The 17,924-nt window shown below is 33.7% G+C and overlaps 1 protein-coding gene and 1 pseudogene across 2 annotated transcripts; one reads left to right on the forward strand and one right to left on the reverse strand.

Annotated features, from left to right (window-relative positions):
* Window positions 1-611: 611 nt before the first annotated feature.
* Window positions 612-16,645, reverse strand: LOC142641402 (altered inheritance of mitochondria protein 32). Of its 2 annotated transcripts, none has more exons than XM_075815843.1 (5): window positions 16,164-16,645; window positions 15,708-15,793; window positions 15,101-15,406; window positions 14,912-14,995; window positions 612-966 (listed from the first exon to the last, which is right to left on the reverse strand). In XM_075815843.1, the coding sequence occupies exons 1-5, from the start codon at window positions 16,590-16,592 to the stop codon at window positions 627-629; spliced, it is 1,245 nt and encodes a 414-aa protein (XP_075671958.1). In that variant the 5' UTR covers window positions 16,593-16,645; the 3' UTR covers window positions 612-626. The 2 variants fall into 2 exon arrangements, with proteins under 2 accessions (XP_075671958.1, XP_075671949.1); XM_075815834.1 differs by lacking the exon at window positions 612-966 and adding an exon at window positions 13,292-13,987 and having other exon boundaries at window positions 16,164-16,628.
* LOC142616434 (U-box domain-containing protein 45-like) lies at window positions 3,978-5,424 on the forward strand (annotated as a pseudogene).
* Window positions 16,646-17,924: the final 1,279 nt, after the last annotated feature.

Genomic DNA, 17,924 nt, shown 5'->3' on the forward strand with positions numbered 1-17,924 from the left:
GCTTATAATCATTCCCAAACACACATTAGTTGAAAGTTAACTATGTAATTATGGAGAAACAGTTTGATTGTTACAAGTTGTTATCAACAGCTAGATCAGTTACAAGTTGTTGCAATTCTCTCCATCACTATATCTCACAATTTTAGAACACTAACTACAGACCATAACATAGCCTAGAAAATACCGATTCCCAGTACTTTAACCATATGTGCGCTAAAGAGAGTATTTTTCCCTTCTGCATCTGAACATTTGTACTCCACTGTGAAAGGATCAACACAATTTCATTGTAGATACATTTAACAAGCAAGTAATAACAAATTCCATTACTACATTAAGCAAGCAACTAAACAAATCCCAGTAGTAAGATGACCAGTCACCAAGTGTGTTGAAACAAACAATTTCAGTTGAGAAGAATTAACTACGAAAGAAAGGGGGCAAACAAATTAATTAACATTTTTAGTATTTCTTCCCATTTGCTATGCATAACATATACCTTTTTTTTTTTCTTCCATAGACATACGTGGTTCAGAGGATTATTTCATAGATGTTATCACATCTTTCTACAAAGAAACCAGGGTTTCTACAGACCCACAAACAAACTTGAACTCGTGGAAATAGAGAATATTTCAGCCTGACCTTCTATAAAAACTATAGGCCACAGCAACAGCAGTGAGAACATCACTTTGCTCCCATGACCCCATCCAGCTTGAAAGTTTGCCCTGCTCCTTCTTTTCATGTGCTACGGTTTCTTTCAGATTCTTTTCAATTACACCATTCTGATCCAAACTTCCATCTTTGCAACAAGAAAACCCATTAACACCCTGGCAACAGCCAGAAACTTCCTCCTTCTTGCTCTGAGTACCATTTTCTTCGTGCTTTTTCTTCTTGTTTTTCTTCACATCCCCATTAGGAAGCTTATGCTCATCCTCTTTGCCACCTTCCTCAGCAGCCGCCCCCATTTGCCCTCCGCATATAATTATAGTTACATTATGCTCATTTATTTTTCACAATAACACTAATGATTGAAAGAGCAATCATCAATTAGCAACTAAAACATCAGATGACTCTCATTACAAGCAAACGTGAGAAAGCTTTCCGTCTTAAGCACATTTAAACTTGGCTTCTATTATCTCAAAATACATACTAAATTATTATTTTTTTTAGAAGAATACCCATTAAATTATAGTTATTAAACTTATATAGTTATATTATTGGTCCAAATGGTCAAACCAGTGAACCGATGACTGATGAGTATCTAGACCGATTTAAGTCTTTTATTAGAGATCGTTAGCCCTATAAAATGAAGTCAAATTCAATTTGTTCTTTGTGTTTTGTGGCTTGTCCAACTCAGAGATGTTTTTGAAAACCCTCAGGCTTTTTTCCATGTACTTCACTTCACTGTCTATCTAATTTTTATATTTTTTTAGAATTTTGGCTTTTTGTAAAAAGAAAAATGCCGTAAGTATAAGGAAAGAAATCACTAAATACAATATATCTTACATAGTATATCTTTATTTATACGAATTTATTTGTGAAAAAAAAATTATAAATGTTCAGAATGTTTAAATTACTTACCTTTCAAAATTTTGAAGTAACAATGTATTTAAGTCTTCTCAAAGGTAAACGATTAATGGACTTTTTGTTTTATATAGACAAATAGTGGAGGATGAGGTGGGATTCGAACCACATATATGAGACATTATAAAATATACCATTACCATTATGCTATCCCTTAAATCCCATGAATCCACGCACATAAGAATGAGACACCACAAAATATACCATTACCACTATACTATCTCTTGAATTCCAAGAATCATCTCATTTGGCACATAAAAGATGGAAAAATTGTTTGTTTTCTAGATGAATTCAAGGCTGTGTACCACTATTGGAACATATTTATGGACCTTTTAAAGAGCATGAAGAATAACTCAAGGTTTCAAACATAATTTCGCCTCCGGTAATTTGGAATTTCATCATTATCTTTGTTTTCCAATTTTTCAAAAAAAAAAATCTGTTAGTTATGGAACTTGTGGAGGGTAAAAATGTTCGGACAAATGTTTGGGCTTTGGGCCTGATTGGTTAATACAAGTCCGTTTGGTCAAGGTCCATAGATCAGTCCGCACTATAGTGGTCTGAGGAGTTGTCCGAGGAGGAGTATGTCCTCGGACAGGTCCAGCAATGGCCCTGGGACTTGCTAAACGAATTAGGAGGCAGAATTCTAGAAGAACTGGTGGATAAAAGTGTGATCCAAGCACCCTTTAGAAGCAAGAGCGTGTGAGAAATATTTAAGGAAAAAGCTGCCACCACCACATTAAAGGCCCCGCATCTACCTCCCTGGCCGCATTGATGGAGAAATGACCTCTGAACAGTAGAATTCAGCCTTCCTGCTATTATTTGAAGACTTCAAGAAGGTGGTGGATGGGACAAGTATCAAAGGGGAAGATTTATATGACACGTGGATAAAACAGGAAAGAAGAAGAAATATATAAGAAGACGAGAGAGGAAAGAAAAGAGGGATCTGTTTTCTTAACTAAAAAAGAAGGAAGAATTGTAAACTTTGGCATAGAAAGAGAATAATTATACAAATCGTTCTCGGCTTACGTCCGAGGAGGTCCCTTTGTCATATTTGTTTACCACTTGTATAGATTGTGGCACTCTAGCCTGTTAATCAACTTCCAACATCCCAATCCTAGGTTTCAAACTCATACTCTACAAATTTCATTGTATAAGGCTCAGTGGGCCTGAGCCCATCACTCGTTTTTGGGTCCGGGTACAATTGTGCACTTACAGAACTCCTATAGTATTTTGATTGTAATATTTTTAGATTTTTTTTTTTTTTAGAGTCATAATATTTTTAGATTGGTTAAGATATCTTTAGATCATACCGAATTAAATGTTGTTATAGTTTATTTGTATACTGTGATATTATTTAAGGAAAAAAGTTATTTTTCATACAAACCAAATGCCTGAAGACGGGAAAATTATTAGGTACTCCCAGAGTACCATAAATGTTATGGTACTCCAGGAGTACATAATAATTTCCCCTGAAGACGTCCTTTGGAGCATCTTCATAAATGAAATCAAGCACTAGAAAATAAATTGCATCTTGAAAGAATTTTTAGCTGAAAATATTTACAGTTGGAATATTTTTCACATAGAAACAAAAGCAATCTAAGTAAATTTTTCCTATCTCCTATTGGAGCGATTAAAAAAATGTTCTGTTTTTATCTTGTTGTAGCACACTTTATATTTTGTAATATTTTTTATCTATTAAATACATATCTTATTTCACCAAAAAAAGCTTTATAACTCAATAGACACTTTTGGTATTTCTGGCCATAATTTCCAACTTTTAAATCTCTCTTCCCTTAACTATTGAATTATTGAAAAAATGCACACCTCTTTCAAGAAAAATATAAAATAAATAATAATAACAATTAAAATAAATAAATGCTGACAACCCTATTTAGCATTGGACCATTTACTTTACAAACAAGCAAAATCATCATAGGCCTAAACCCAATATATATGGGTCTCTAGGAGGGATGGTCTTGACCATCATGGGCCAATTAAACATATCTAATGTTCCTTTTCATTATCTTCGGCCCAAGTCACTGCCCAACTAAGAACTAGGCGGCAAAAGTTTGGGAAATCTCAATAGATTTTGAAACACATAAATCCTACTTATGTTTGGATTTCTTGCCAATTTCCATTGCCTTCCATATAATATAAGTGTCACTACCCCTGAATCTCTCTCTCTTTAATCCCAAAAAAAAAAAACAAACAAACACTCTCAATTGGGTTTATTTTGTGAACCAAAAACAATGGATTTTCAAACCAAAAAAAACCCAGACTTTTCATCTTGAAGCAACCAATCCCATTATCCCAATACCAACATCAACATTAGCATCACTTCCTCACAAGAAAAAATAGTTAGAGAAGTTCTGAGAGACACAGAGAGGACGCTTGCTTTCATGGAGGAAGTGGTGGTACAAAATTTCTTTAATGGTGCTAGAGAAGCAATAATTGAAGCGGCTAGAGAACTCAGTAGCAGTAAGCAGAGGCACAATTTGGCTGGAAGAGGTGTTATCTCTCCTTTGATTATGATGCTTCATTCGCAAGATTATGAGGCCATTGAAGTTGCTCTGTTTGCTCTCCTATGTCTTACCTTTGGCAGTGAACGGTTAGTTTCTTCATCCACAATAATCTGAAATTTCACTTCTTCAGGTCTCAAAACTAAATTCATAGATATAATTCATATTCATTCATCGCTGAGTTTGTTTGCAATCTGGGTTGTCTTTGAACTTTCATCATTATGACAAATTGAAAAGAAATTCAGGATACTAATTAACCATACATCTTCTATAGAAAATAGTGTGCTACAAAACTAGTATAAAAACTAAAAAGTTTTACTTTTTCTACCCCCATGCCCTTTGCTTGATTATTGGGATGATGGAATTTGTATTAGTAACACTGTAATAGCTGTTGCTATTCAGTAGTGGCCCCCTATCATAATGATGATTATGTGCTAACATTTATGTATAAAACACATGAGAGTTTATTTTTTTAGTATAGAAGTTAAATGTTCTATATTTTCCAATAGTTGACTCGGGAATTCTGATTTTTTTTTTTATAAAAAAACAAGATCCGCATTGTGAAATCTGGGGCTATACCAGTCTTACTAAGCCTCCTTCAATGTCAAAATGAAGCACTGATTGAGCTCACATTGGCAACAATGTTCATCCTCTCTTCTTGCACAGCAAACAAGCTAGCAATCGCTTCATTTGGGACCATCCAGCACTTAATACAGTTTCTCAATGAAGGTGTTAACAACATGAATAGCATTAGCATGAAAGCCAAGCTTGACGCCATAGCCACTCTCCACAATCTCTCAACTTGTGACCAGATTATTCCATCAATTGCCTCTTCTGGTTTATCATCTTCCATCCTTCAATTAATCCACAACTCGGAAAAGTCATCGAGTTGGTTGAAAAGATAATGGGGCTACTTCAGAATATCGTTTCCTCATCAAAGAATGCACTCTGTAAAATTGCTAGCACACATGGTGTCATTTGTGCAATGGTTGAAACTATGGAGGATGGTTCTCCACAATGCAAAGAGCACGCAATGGGAATCCTCTTGCTTATATGGCAGAGCAATAAAGAAAGATATAGAGGTTTGATTTTAAGGGAAGGAGTGATGCCATGGCAACTTCAGTTGAGTGTACATGGGACATGGAGGGCTAAAGATATGGCTAGAGAATTGTTGTTGCTTTTGAGGGATTGCTCAAGTTATAGTTAAAGAAATGAACAACCAAAGGTTGAGCTTATAGAGGCAACCATGCAAGAAATTGATGCACAAGAAAGCATGGACATGACAACACTAATAAAGATAATGGAAAAATGGAATGATGGAAAATAGAAGAAGAATAGAAAAGTTGAAGTTAAGAAAAGATTTTTGTTAAGATTTTTATTATCCTTCTTATGTATTTAGTAAGATAGATAGAAAACTATAATGATAAAAATGAATATACATTTATTTTGTTTGGTTGAAAGAAAGATTTTTGCTAAGATTTTTATTATTTTTCTTGTATGTTTCGTAAGAAGAATTAAAAAGTAGAATGAAAAAAAAAATGAATATACATTTATTTTGTTTGGTAGAAAGAAAAAATTAAAGGAAAGCAATAAGGATTTCTATCTATTATTATTATAATAATTATTTTAATATAATTATAATTTATTTTTTTATGTTTTATTTTTTTATATATGTTGTAAAATTGAGCTTGAAACTATCCAGAAAAATGAGGTTATCTTTATTCAACATTGTTACTTTTGACTATTTACTCTGTTAATTGTTTAGGAGAAACTATATTGCTGGTCCATCAAGTTTATCTTATGAGCGCAATTAATTTCTCAAGTTTCAAGTGAGTATTATTGGTCCTCTAAGTTTTAAAGGTAAATACTATTAATCATTTTATTAACTGCCGTTAGTTATGTCCATGTGGCTAACGAAATAGTGATGTTACATCTTCTTAAGTGATGTGGTAATTTTTTATTAAAATATTATAAAACACACTTAACACGTCAGATGCTCATGAACTTGACCCATTTCCTAACTGGTATTACCCAAATCAAAGGTCGTCCTCCTTCTTCACAGCCATGGATACCCCACCATTCATCCTTTCCTCTCCAGCCAGCCCTCTTAGTTATTGCCCTTTTACTTCCTGCTCATCGTCCCCTTTCTAGCCACTAATACCCCCGCTCAACCTCCCTCTCAATTGCTAGATCTGCCTAGATTTGTTCTCGCTCTCTTTGATTTCCCATTCTCTTTTAATTTTTAGGAGAAATATTGTCCAAAGGGCCAAGGGAAAGCTTCAAATAGTGCAAGTGCCAAACCCAGCAAGTAACAAGTCGATTTCAATATAAATGTCAGATTGTTGGGTTATCTGAAATCACCATGGTTTTGTAGTTATGTTTATATCCTTTTCATTTCAATCATAATCAGTGAGAATGTCTGTTTAATCATGTAGTCAAGTAGACAGTGTAAAATGCATTTGGACACAATTTGAGAATGTAATCTTGGTTGTGGTTGTTTTCCTAATAATGGCGTCGTGTGTTTGGTGAATGGGAATACAGATAACAATATAAAACAATCTTTCACTTGCAGCGCAAAGAGAGGAAATAAGCAATAGCTAAGAGGGTTGGTCAGAAAGGGGAGGATGAGTGGTTGGGTATTAGTGGCTGTGTGGAGGGAGGACGACCCTTAATTTGGAGTAGTAACAGTTAGGAAATAGGTCAGGTCCGTCAGGTAACTGAGTTCATGCGTTTTTGACGTGTTAAGTGGGTTTTATAATATTTTAATAAAAAAATTACTACATCACTTAAATAGATGTTACGTAATTATTATTCCATTAGTCATATGAACATTTACACTAACGACAGTTACTACAAGGGAAAATTCTTAGGTAGTCCAAGAGTATAGAGAAATGGTGCTCCTTCCTCTCACATTCATAGTAGCCCACATTTTAATGAGCAGGTCACCTGAATGTGAGAGGAGGACATTCTCCGTGAGAAATAGTGTTTATCTTTAAAACTTAAAAAATCAATAGCACTTACTTGAAATTTGAAAGATTAATTGTGCTCATGGGGCAAACTTGAAGGACCAACAATATAGTTTCGCCGATTGTTTATACTTGTCGCTGACCCACGTAATACGTGGGAATATATATATATATAAAAATATATATATATATATATATATATATATATATATATTATATAATGAGATATAATAAATAAAAAGTAACCATTACTTTAAATATTGTCTATTTTTTTTATTAAAAAAAATCTCTACCAGTATTTTTTTTATCTTTTTATCTCTACAAATAATAATAATAATAATAATAATAATAATAATAATATATTATTATTATTATTATTATTATTATTATTATTATTATTATTATTATTATTATGTTTGATTAATATTTTTTAAGGTGAACCATATTCTTCTAACTTCTATTGTAGTGTATTATATTTGTTTAATATACAACTAAACTTTATAAGTTTTAAATTTATTATTCAAATTTCTCATCTCTTAAGGAATAAGGAAATTATCATAATAATCAAAACTCATTCAAAATTCCAATGTTATCTTAGTCAAAATTAAAATGAAACTAAATGAATAAATAGTATGCTTTATAAGAATTTATTACTCAAACAATTGGTAGGCATATTCAAATTCTTGTTTCCAAAAAAACTAAGTATTAACCCAAACTAAAATTCAACCAAAACTATAAAAGGGAAAGAGAAGACTTTCTTATGGGATATTAAAAAAACACAATACCAAAACACAAATAATAAAAAAACCATCAATCTTAATTAGAGTTATAAAAATGAACAAAAATTCACCGAAAGAAAGTAGAGAAAGAGAGAGTACTCACAGTTTTGTGTGGGAAAATATGGATTTAATAGGAAAACGATATCAAATTTATACAAAATAAAATGGGTAGAAGAAGAGTCAAAATATAAAAAAAAGATGAAGAAAGTATAATGGTAAAGTAGTGGGGAGATAAAGAGGCAAAAATAAAAGGGAAAGGTTGGAAGAAGTGCAACTGTAGGTGTGTAAACTAATAGGGAGAAGAAGATGATTTTTTTTTTTTTTTTTTGAAAATAGGGGGAAGAAAAGTTTAAATAGAGAAAATAAAATATAAAAAATAAATGAATGACATGACTATTGATGTAGCTCAACAGTAACGTAGTAACAATAAATACTACGCTTCAGTTTTTAGTAATAGATAGATTAAAATATATAAGTAATTCCTAAATCAGTTTATAATTAATTTTTTAAGAAAAATCATAATTTCAAATGCATAAATAATAGTTCCAAGTCTCATATTATAATATCAGAAAATTAATTAAAAACTCAACTAAAATTAATATTTTAAAAAGAATAAATAATGAATAATGAGTAGATAAAAGAAAAAGAATCTGCACTAATAGCACTTTCCTTTATTTGCATCCAAATGTATAACACTATACACATGTGCATATGTGAAAAAGATCTTCGTCCTCAACCTTCATTTTTTATTATTGTCTCTATCTTTCTCAAATTTCAATATTAGGTATTTTGGCATTTAATTTGGGGAATATTTGTTTTGAAATGGGTCAGTACTATTAGGACTTCAAATATCTGAATGGGTCATGGGTATTTTTAGATGTAAAATAAATTTAATTTCTTAATAAAAAAGGGTACTATGTCACTTTAAAAATAGCATATTATTTCTCCGCTAATCACATAAGAATTAAAATTCAATATTATTCATTTTTTTAAAGTTCAATTATTATAACGCTCACTTAAATTTGCAAAATTAAAAACATTGCTAAAGTATTTTGGCCTCTTTAATTGATTAATTTTTTTTCTCTTTTTTACTTCCATTTGTGCTAACCTCCCTAATCCTTAATACATGTCTATTCAACAGCCCCAGGGTCTTAACAATATGTGATGTACCCTTTCATTTATTTGTTGCGCAAGTGAAAAGGGAAAAACAAAAATAAATAATAAAATAAAATCAGCCTTTAAATATTCGACCACAACATAAAAAGACCTCACTGGTACAACATAGGCGGCAAAAATTCAAAAGATTCCTGATATTACTTCTCACAGCAATCGGAAATTCCAATCAGATTTGAAACGTTAGGCTGCGTTTCGTTGGACAGTAAATGAGTTCCAGAAAATATTTTACGCATTTGTGGGTATTTGGCAACAACTGAAAATTTGGTCAAACTGAAAATCACTTCCCAAAAGAATAAATAATAGTTCCAAGTTTTAAATCTCAATATCAGAAAATTAATTAAGAACTCAACTAAAATTAATATTTTAAAAAAAAGAATAAATAATGAATTATAAAGAAAAAAAAAATCTAAATCAATAGCACTTTCCTTTATTTGCTGCCAAGTCTATACACATATGCGGATGTTCCTATGTGGAAAAGATCCACATCCATAACCTTCATTTTTAGTGCCATCTCTATCTTTCTCAATTCTCGTAATAGGGATTTTGGAATTTTGGAATTTAATTTGATGAAGAACCCATTAAGAAATTAGTCAACTTTTGGAGCTTCAAATATCCTTATGGGTCATGAGTTTTCTTGGATGTAAAAATAAATTTTAAATTTTTCATGTTACTTTAAAGATGTCATGTTATTAGTTTTAAAAAAAAAAAAATGTCATGTTATTACACCATTAGTCACATAAGAATTAAATCTCAATAATGTTTATTTTTTAAATTTCAGATATCATCAGTGCTCACTTGAAACTTGAGAAACTAAAAACACTAACTTAACACTAATGCTATTTGGCTTTCCTTTACAAATGATTTTTATATTACTTCTATTTGTGTTATCCTCCTTAGTCCCTGACATATGTCTATTCAACAGCCCCAACTCCATATTAATGGGTTCTTGACCATATGTGATGTCCCCTTTCATCAATTTGTTGCACAAAGTGAAAAGGGAAAAACAAAAATAAATAATAAAATAAAACCAGCCCTTATATGTTCGACCACAACATAAAAAGACCTCACTGGTACAACATAGGCGGCAAAAATTCAAAGGATTTCTGATGTCACTCCTCACAGCAATCAGAAATTCCAATCAGGTTTGAAACCTAAATCCTTCATAGTTTTGGATTTCTTGCCCCAAAAGCCTCAAAGTGATATATAATATAAGTGCCATTACCCCTTACATATATCACTTCCTTTCATTCCAAGAAACACAAACCCTCTTCTGTAAATCTTTCTTTCTGCCATTACCGTTTACTTGTTGCTCTTCATTCCAAGAAACACAAACCCTCTGTAACCCCTTCTTTCTTTCTTTATTTCTCAACATAATGCAGGGTCATCTAACTTTAAGCCTAAGGCCCTGCATTTCAATCACTGAAGCCATGAAGCCTACGAGTGTGCAACAAACCAAGAAAACCCAAGAAGTAAAAGATGGCCAAAACAGAGAACATACATTGGAAATCTTTGAGGTGAAGAAAGAAAATTCTTGAACTGATGAGGTTATTATTTCTTCTGCTTCCGAAAGTACAGAGAAAAAACCTATCTTTTTTAATTTTATACCCCTTCGGGCCATTCCTGAGAATGATCAACCCCAAGTCAGTCAAGAAAACGTGATTGTAACCAAAACCCATCATGAATCTGAAGAGGTTTCAACAGAGTTGAAGTTGAGTTATGGTTCTTGCATAGCCAGTAAGAGGAAAGCAAGTGAAAACTTGGCCAATTTCTCTCTGTCATCTACAGCTTGTGGAATCAAAAGAATGAGACTTAATAGCCATAAAGTTGAAAAAGGAAAAGGGCCTAATGGTGTGTCATTGGAGTTGAAGCTTGGCCTTGACCCTTGGGTTATGAAGAAGAGGATTAGGTTAAGTGATATTGGTCATTTGGCTAGGCTCTTGTTAGCAGCAGATTTGGTGAAGGGGCATATCTTGCCACAATGGGATGCAAGGCGCATTGAAAGCATCAAGAATGGGGTACGAGTTGCTGTTTGGGATTGTGATACCAAGTCTGAACATCAGTTGATCTTCAAACAGTGGCCAAGTAATGGGTGTTATGTCCTCAATGAAAAATGGACTACGGATTTTGTGTGGAGGAGGGGTCTGAAGAAAGGTGATGAGATTGGACTTTATTGGGATCAAAGCAATTCAAGATTCAATTTTAGCATTCTCAAGCGGGCTTCGAGCAATTAATCCTCTCTCCGCTAGTTTTCTCTTTGCAATTCATCTATGTTATAATAGAATTCTTTGCTAAGTGTCTAATATCTCGGGTGTGGAAGCTTGAAACGTTGAAACCTTTAAGATAGTTTGTCTTTTTATTTTATTTTTCCCTATGATATAGCTTGTACATCTTGGGGGGTATTACAATTTAGGACAAATGGAGAATGGTGAATTACCTGTTCCATTCTTTTTATTTTTTTCATTTTAATTCAGTTTCGGGCCTTCGGCTCCTTTGTTCTTATCCTGTTGCCTATTGGTCAGCTTTGGAAGCTGTGGTAGTGTGCTTAATTTCTGAACAATAGAATTAGCCTAGTGTGAAGCTTTTGTTTAGCTTTGATTGAGTAAATTCCTATTTTTGTTTAAACATACCATAGATGGTTTAAAATTTTATAAAAAAATATAATAAAAAAAAGGATGGTTGGGGTCAATAATTAGTTTTTACATCATGTTATTCCTTACAAATGCAGTCAATCTAAATATTTTTCTATCGCAGTAACCAAGTTGATGCCCATTGTATCACTTGCTTTGCTTTTCTCAAGTACCTCTCTCCTTATTTCTCATATGATATCCTTTTCGTCATAAGCTTCTTATGACACAACTGATTAAGTTTTGAACTATTACACAACTGATTTAATATTTATGGTTTTGACATTATCTGCAAAATGGAGAAGGGAAAGGTGAATGTATTCGTGTCTAAATGAAATTTTTACTTTAGTAAGGCATGTGGAATTTATTTCTTCCTGCATGTTTAGTGAATTGAAACATTTAAGCATATTCTTCAATCTTAAGGTGAAGATCTGCTCCTTAGAAAGTTCCATTATAGATTATTCTAAAAGATGCCCAGGTTTGCTGCTTGCACGCAATCATGCAATCTGGCATCATGGGGTTGATTGTGAAATTTTACTGTTCATTAAATTCTGTCCAAGCCTTAAGCAAATCACCGAGTTTGACTCCTGTGTGTGCAATTCTGATATGTTAATAACTATAACCAACACACTTTTGGCTGTGTTAAATGAGCTTGGGGCCTATGTATGCACATTCATTGGCACACCGTCTCTGGCGGAATACATGGTACACGGATCTTGTCAATCGAAGGCCGGAACACAGCAATATCTTGATCTTGTCTTATGTTAATTAACATAATATTATCTGCTATCTTTCTGACTACGTAATTTGAGAGCGAGGACAAGTTTCTGGTCAACCAAAAAAACTCCAAATACATGTGCATGTCATCAATTTGTGCAAATCCAGATCCCCAACTAGACCCGCAATGACATGGAAACATAAAGCAAATAATAGTTTATGGTCTTAATTTCAGTAGCAGCAAGTGCATTCAAGCTTCATGATATAATCCTCAATGTTTCATATCAGGTCTAGATCTGCTCTCCTGAAGCAAGTGCAGAGAAGATTTTGGCAATGCAGTTTAGTCATGGCAACTGAACATTTCTGGATCTTATCATATGAAAGAAGAACTAATGCGAATTGCCTTTCCTATGACAATTTATCTTTTCGTTTGTTTAACATTATTGCATAGGCTTCAATTACTCCATTAGTCATAGTGATCCGTATTAGTAATCATGAAAAACAGGCTATTTCCAAACATAGTTTCCACATTAGCAATAAGTAGACACACAAAGCTCCAAGTTGTGTCCATTTGGGAATTGCTTACTTCCGGTCAGGCTAAAAGCTAACTTATTTTCAAAAAGAAAAAGCTACAAGCTAGCTTATAATCATTCCCCAAACACACATTAGTTGAAAGTTAACTGTGTAACTATGGAGCAACAGTTTGATTGTTACATGTTATCAACAGCTAGATCAGTTACAAGTTGTTGCAATTCTCTCCCTCACTATATCTCACAATTTTAGAACACCAACTACAGACCATAACATAGCCTAGAAAATACCAACTCCCAGTACAGTACTTTAACCATATGTGTGCTAAAGAGTCTTCCCTTCTGCATCTGAACATTTGTACTCCACTGTCAAAGGATTAACACAATTTCATTGTAGATACATTTAGCAAGCAAGAATAACAAATTCCATTACAACATTAAGCAAGCAACTAAACAAATCCCAGTAGTAAGATGACCAGTCACCAAGTGTGTTGAAACAAACAATTTCAGTTGAGAAGAATCAACTAAGAAAAGAAAGGGGGCAAACAAATTAATTAACATTTTTAGTAATTCTTCCCATTTGCTATGCATGACATATACCTATATTTTTTTCTTCCATAAGACATACGCGGTTCAGAGGATTATTTCATAGATGTTATCACATCTTTCTACAAAAAAACCAGGGTTTCTATAGACCCACAAACAGACTTGAACTCGTGGAAATAGAGCATATTTCAGCCTGACCTCCTATAAAAACTATAGGCCACAGCAACTGTTGCCACTGCTCCAACCACTGCAAGAGCAGTGAGAACATCACTTTGTTCCCATGATCCCATCCAGCTTGATAGTTTGCCCTGCTCCTTTTCATGTGCTACGGCTTCTTTCAGATTCTTTTCAATTACACCATTCTGATCCAAACTTCCATCTTTGCAACAAGAAAACCCATTAACACCCTGGCAACAGCCAGAAACTTCCTCCTTCTTGCTCTGAGTACCACTTTCTTCGTGCTTCTTCTTCTTGTTTTTCTTCACATCCCCATTAGGAAGCTTATGTTCATCCTCTTTGCCACCTACCTCAGCAGCCGCCCCCATTTGCCCTCTGCATATAATTATTGTTACTTTATGCTCATCTATTTTTCACAATAACACTAATGATTGAAAGAGCAATCATCAATTAGCAACTAAAACATCAGATGACACTCATTACAAGCAAACGTGAGAAGGCTTTCCTTCTTAAGAAAAAAAATAAAAATTTAAGAAAACCCACCAAAAGTCTTTTCCTTCCCCGTGTCTTTTAACAGTTTTTTTATATAGGTCCTATTTCAACACTTAAAAGACTGCTAATAGAACTCATCTTGAAACATGTGGAAGCAAGGAACCAAAATGTAGGCTATGTTTTAACAGTCGGAATGAGTATCAAAGCAAGGAATTTCAACAGATTTAGTGGACTACTGACCACATTGCATCACCTATCTCAACTATCTATCAATTATTCTGATCTGGAATATAATTTAGACTGGTAAGTTATTGTTTCTTATAACTATTGGATTATAATAGTGATATCAAAATAACATTAATATAGAAATTATATTGCACATTGCCTTTGGAATTACCCCTTTTAATATAGAATTGAAAGGCTCATATTATCAATGAACTTTTAGTGCATTTCAGGTAAAATAATGAAATACTGTCTGGTAAACAACAGTCTGCTAAGCAAATAACATGTAGCAGGCATTCACAGTTTAAAGCTTTGTTGTTGTTTCTCTTCAAAACTTAATAGGCCAAATAGGAAAATTAAGTAATGCGACTTGATATACTAAATAACCTATGTTGACACCCAGAATTAGAAATCGGATCAGTCCATGCATTCCATATATTGATAAAACCAACAAGGTCCTTGATCAGTAATTCATAAATCTTGAATCTGCCACTAGTATTAAATTGCAATTTGTAGAATCGATAACAAAATCATTAAACAAAAATTTCATGATAAGAGAATGTGCAAAACGACGAAAGAACAAACCTCCAAAGATGTGTTATGATCTCTCCCTTCTCAATATGCTGAACAAGCAATGCAGGCACATCATCAGGAGTAACATAACCATACCTGACATCATTAACGTATTTAACATTACCCAAACTAGAGTGTAATTACATCAAACATCTTTCGAATTTGTAGAATGACAGAGAGTAGCTACGACTTGTAACTTACCAATGACCTGTAATCTTCCCATCTGGGGCCGGACTGTAGATAATCACATTCCCAGCATACTTGTGCCCTCCGATGTGCGAGCATGCATTAACAAACACCTGGTTCTTCAATCCTCGAGACTCAATCTCCTCTTTAAGCTTTTCAATGAGAACCGGCCCGCAAACACCACACCTCCGGTCACGACTCCCATGAGCACATACAAACACATGCGAACCAGTAAACACCTCCTGCACCCCAGAAGCCCATGGTTTACCATTCACAAGAACATCCTCAACAAAGCTATCCACATCCGATTCCTTCAGACCCCTTCAATAGAGAAAGCAACAAAAAAAATAAAAGCCTCAGCCCCAAGAACCCAACCAATTTCCATTTGAAAATGGCAGTCTTAAACCAAACCAAAACTCATTCAATTATAAAATAGCAAAACCACAACCAAAAAATAGATTAAGAAAAATACATATCAGATCATGTAACAAACTTGTTAGAAATGAACCCTAGAACAAAGCAACCGAGTTATATCTATCATTTCGACGAAAATTAGCAAAATCACAACCAAAAAAAATTAGATATAGACAAATACGTATCCAATATAATCATCGCGATCTACCTGTACTTAATCATATCAGGGAAAATCAACACGTCTCCATCAGAAAACTCAGTCCCCTCGCTTCCTTCATATACTGTCACGTTCGTCTGTCATATCCAAAACAACCAATTCAACAAAAACTCTTACCAGAATCCGAGTCTCAAAACTCACGGAATAACAGAATCTCACAATTATTGCTATTTTTGCAACCGATTAATCTGAGTTTTAACATTACACACCGAGCTAACCAAATTTTGCACAGAATATATGAAAATTCCGAGTCTCAGAAATCTCGAATGAAACTCACAATCACTCCGATCATTCGTCCTAAACCGTAGCCTATACGATAAATCTAAGTTTCAGAGAGAGAAAAAAAACCGAGTCTCTCAGAACTCGCAGCAAATTCAAAACTAAGCGCACAAATCATAATTTACCGCACTGATTAACCAACTAATCCAAACTTGCTTTCAATCTGACCTTGAGCGCGATGTCATTCTTGCGAGCTTTGACAGCAGAGGAGAGGAGCTTGGGGAGCGGATCGGATTCGGAGCCTTCGACCTTGGATGGCCAGGCCTCAGGGCTCTTGTAGCAGAGGAAGACGTGGCGGTCGTAGGCGCCGACCGTTCCGGCGAGGTTCTCCGTGAACATCTCGGGGCGTCGGAAGCCGAACTTCTCGTCTTCGACGACGTTGCCGTTGGCGGCGGGGAGGGTAGAGAGGTTATCGGTCTCGGAAGCCATGGTGGTAGGAGCTAAAGGTGGAGCTTGGGTTAGGGTTGTTGTTGTTGTTGTTGTTGTTGTTGTTGAAGAGCGAGAGAGAGGAAATGGGAGAAGAGGGACTATGCGAATGCGGTGAGAGTGGGAGTTAGCTGCAGATATGAGATAACGAGAAGAGTGCGCAATGCGCATATCATGTGGGAAATAGGAAAATATGAGAAATTGGGACGCTTTTGTCTTCGGTGCTTTTTGGGCTTTTTGGTGGGTTTTTTGGGCTGTGAGAGATGGCGACAAGTATTTCGCTGCTTGTGGGTAAAGAAAGAAGCGCGGCTGGCGCGTGGGTAAGACGCGGTTATTGGGGTGGGACTGGGACCAAGAGAAAATGATAGATATGGTATGGCCACACGCCTAGTGAAATAATGTGATACTCCCTTTCTTCCCATCTTCTTTCTTCTTTCCTCTTTCTTTTTCTTTTTTCTATTTATGTGATGTTAACTGATGCGGGTCAATAGTTAACAATTCATTTTAAGAAATTTTTTACACTACTTTTATAAAAAAAAAAAAATTAAAACATTAATTTTTTTTCATAAAAAATTTTAAAAAATAGATTATTAATCATTACCTTATAGATATTCGTTTACATTTTCCTTTTTTTTTAATGTGAATCTTCTTTTAAAGACTAAAATTTTCAAATTAATATATGCATGTAATTAATTAGACTTAAATACAAGTAAGGGATATAATGAATCATTATTCTTTAATCTAGCTTTTTTTATGACAGATTTTTTGCCTTAGTTTAAGAAAATTAAGTTTGTCTAAAAATATGATAGTGGGAGATACAATTTTTCTTCAATTGAATTATAAGAGATTAGATATTTCAATAGATCATCTTCACCGCCTTTTAGGCTTCTAATTAGTTTAATAATAAATTAGTGGCTAAAATGCATATTACACCCTTTAAGTTTGACTGAAATTCACAACATAATTGAAAAGAATGCTTGAATTGAATAAATTTTAAATTTAAATGACTCAACGAAAGTGAAGTTAGAGAATTAAAATAAATTTTAGTTAAACTTAAGCATAAATTAAACAACACATTTTGACTATCCCTTCTTGATTAAATATGTCGTATAATTTTAAGACAAATCACCTGATTGTCTGCCAAAATATATACAAATAATTTTATAATTTGGTCTGCAAAATTGTAGTATCATATGCCATGTCCTAACCCAAAGAGATTTTTCTTTTCTTTTTCTTTTTCTTTTCTTTTTTTTTGCTAATAAAGTGTTCAAGAATTTCCAAGTACCTAATTATTTTGAAATACAAACCATTATTTTATCTTACACGTATTAAGTATTAATTAAGATAAATAAGAGATCCTTTTCACCTTGTTAGAATATGACTAGTAAAGCACAAAATCTTACGAAAATAGTGAATGAAAATGGGAGCTATAATCTTAATTTTGCAATGCTTTTCTTATCATATGTTTGCACTTTACATCTATAGGATGAAAATTGCAATATT

This window comes from Castanea sativa, chromosome 1 (genome assembly GCF_040712315.1).
Source record: "Castanea sativa cultivar Marrone di Chiusa Pesio chromosome 1, ASM4071231v1".
NCBI lineage: Eukaryota > Viridiplantae > Streptophyta > Magnoliopsida > Fagales > Fagaceae > Castanea > Castanea sativa.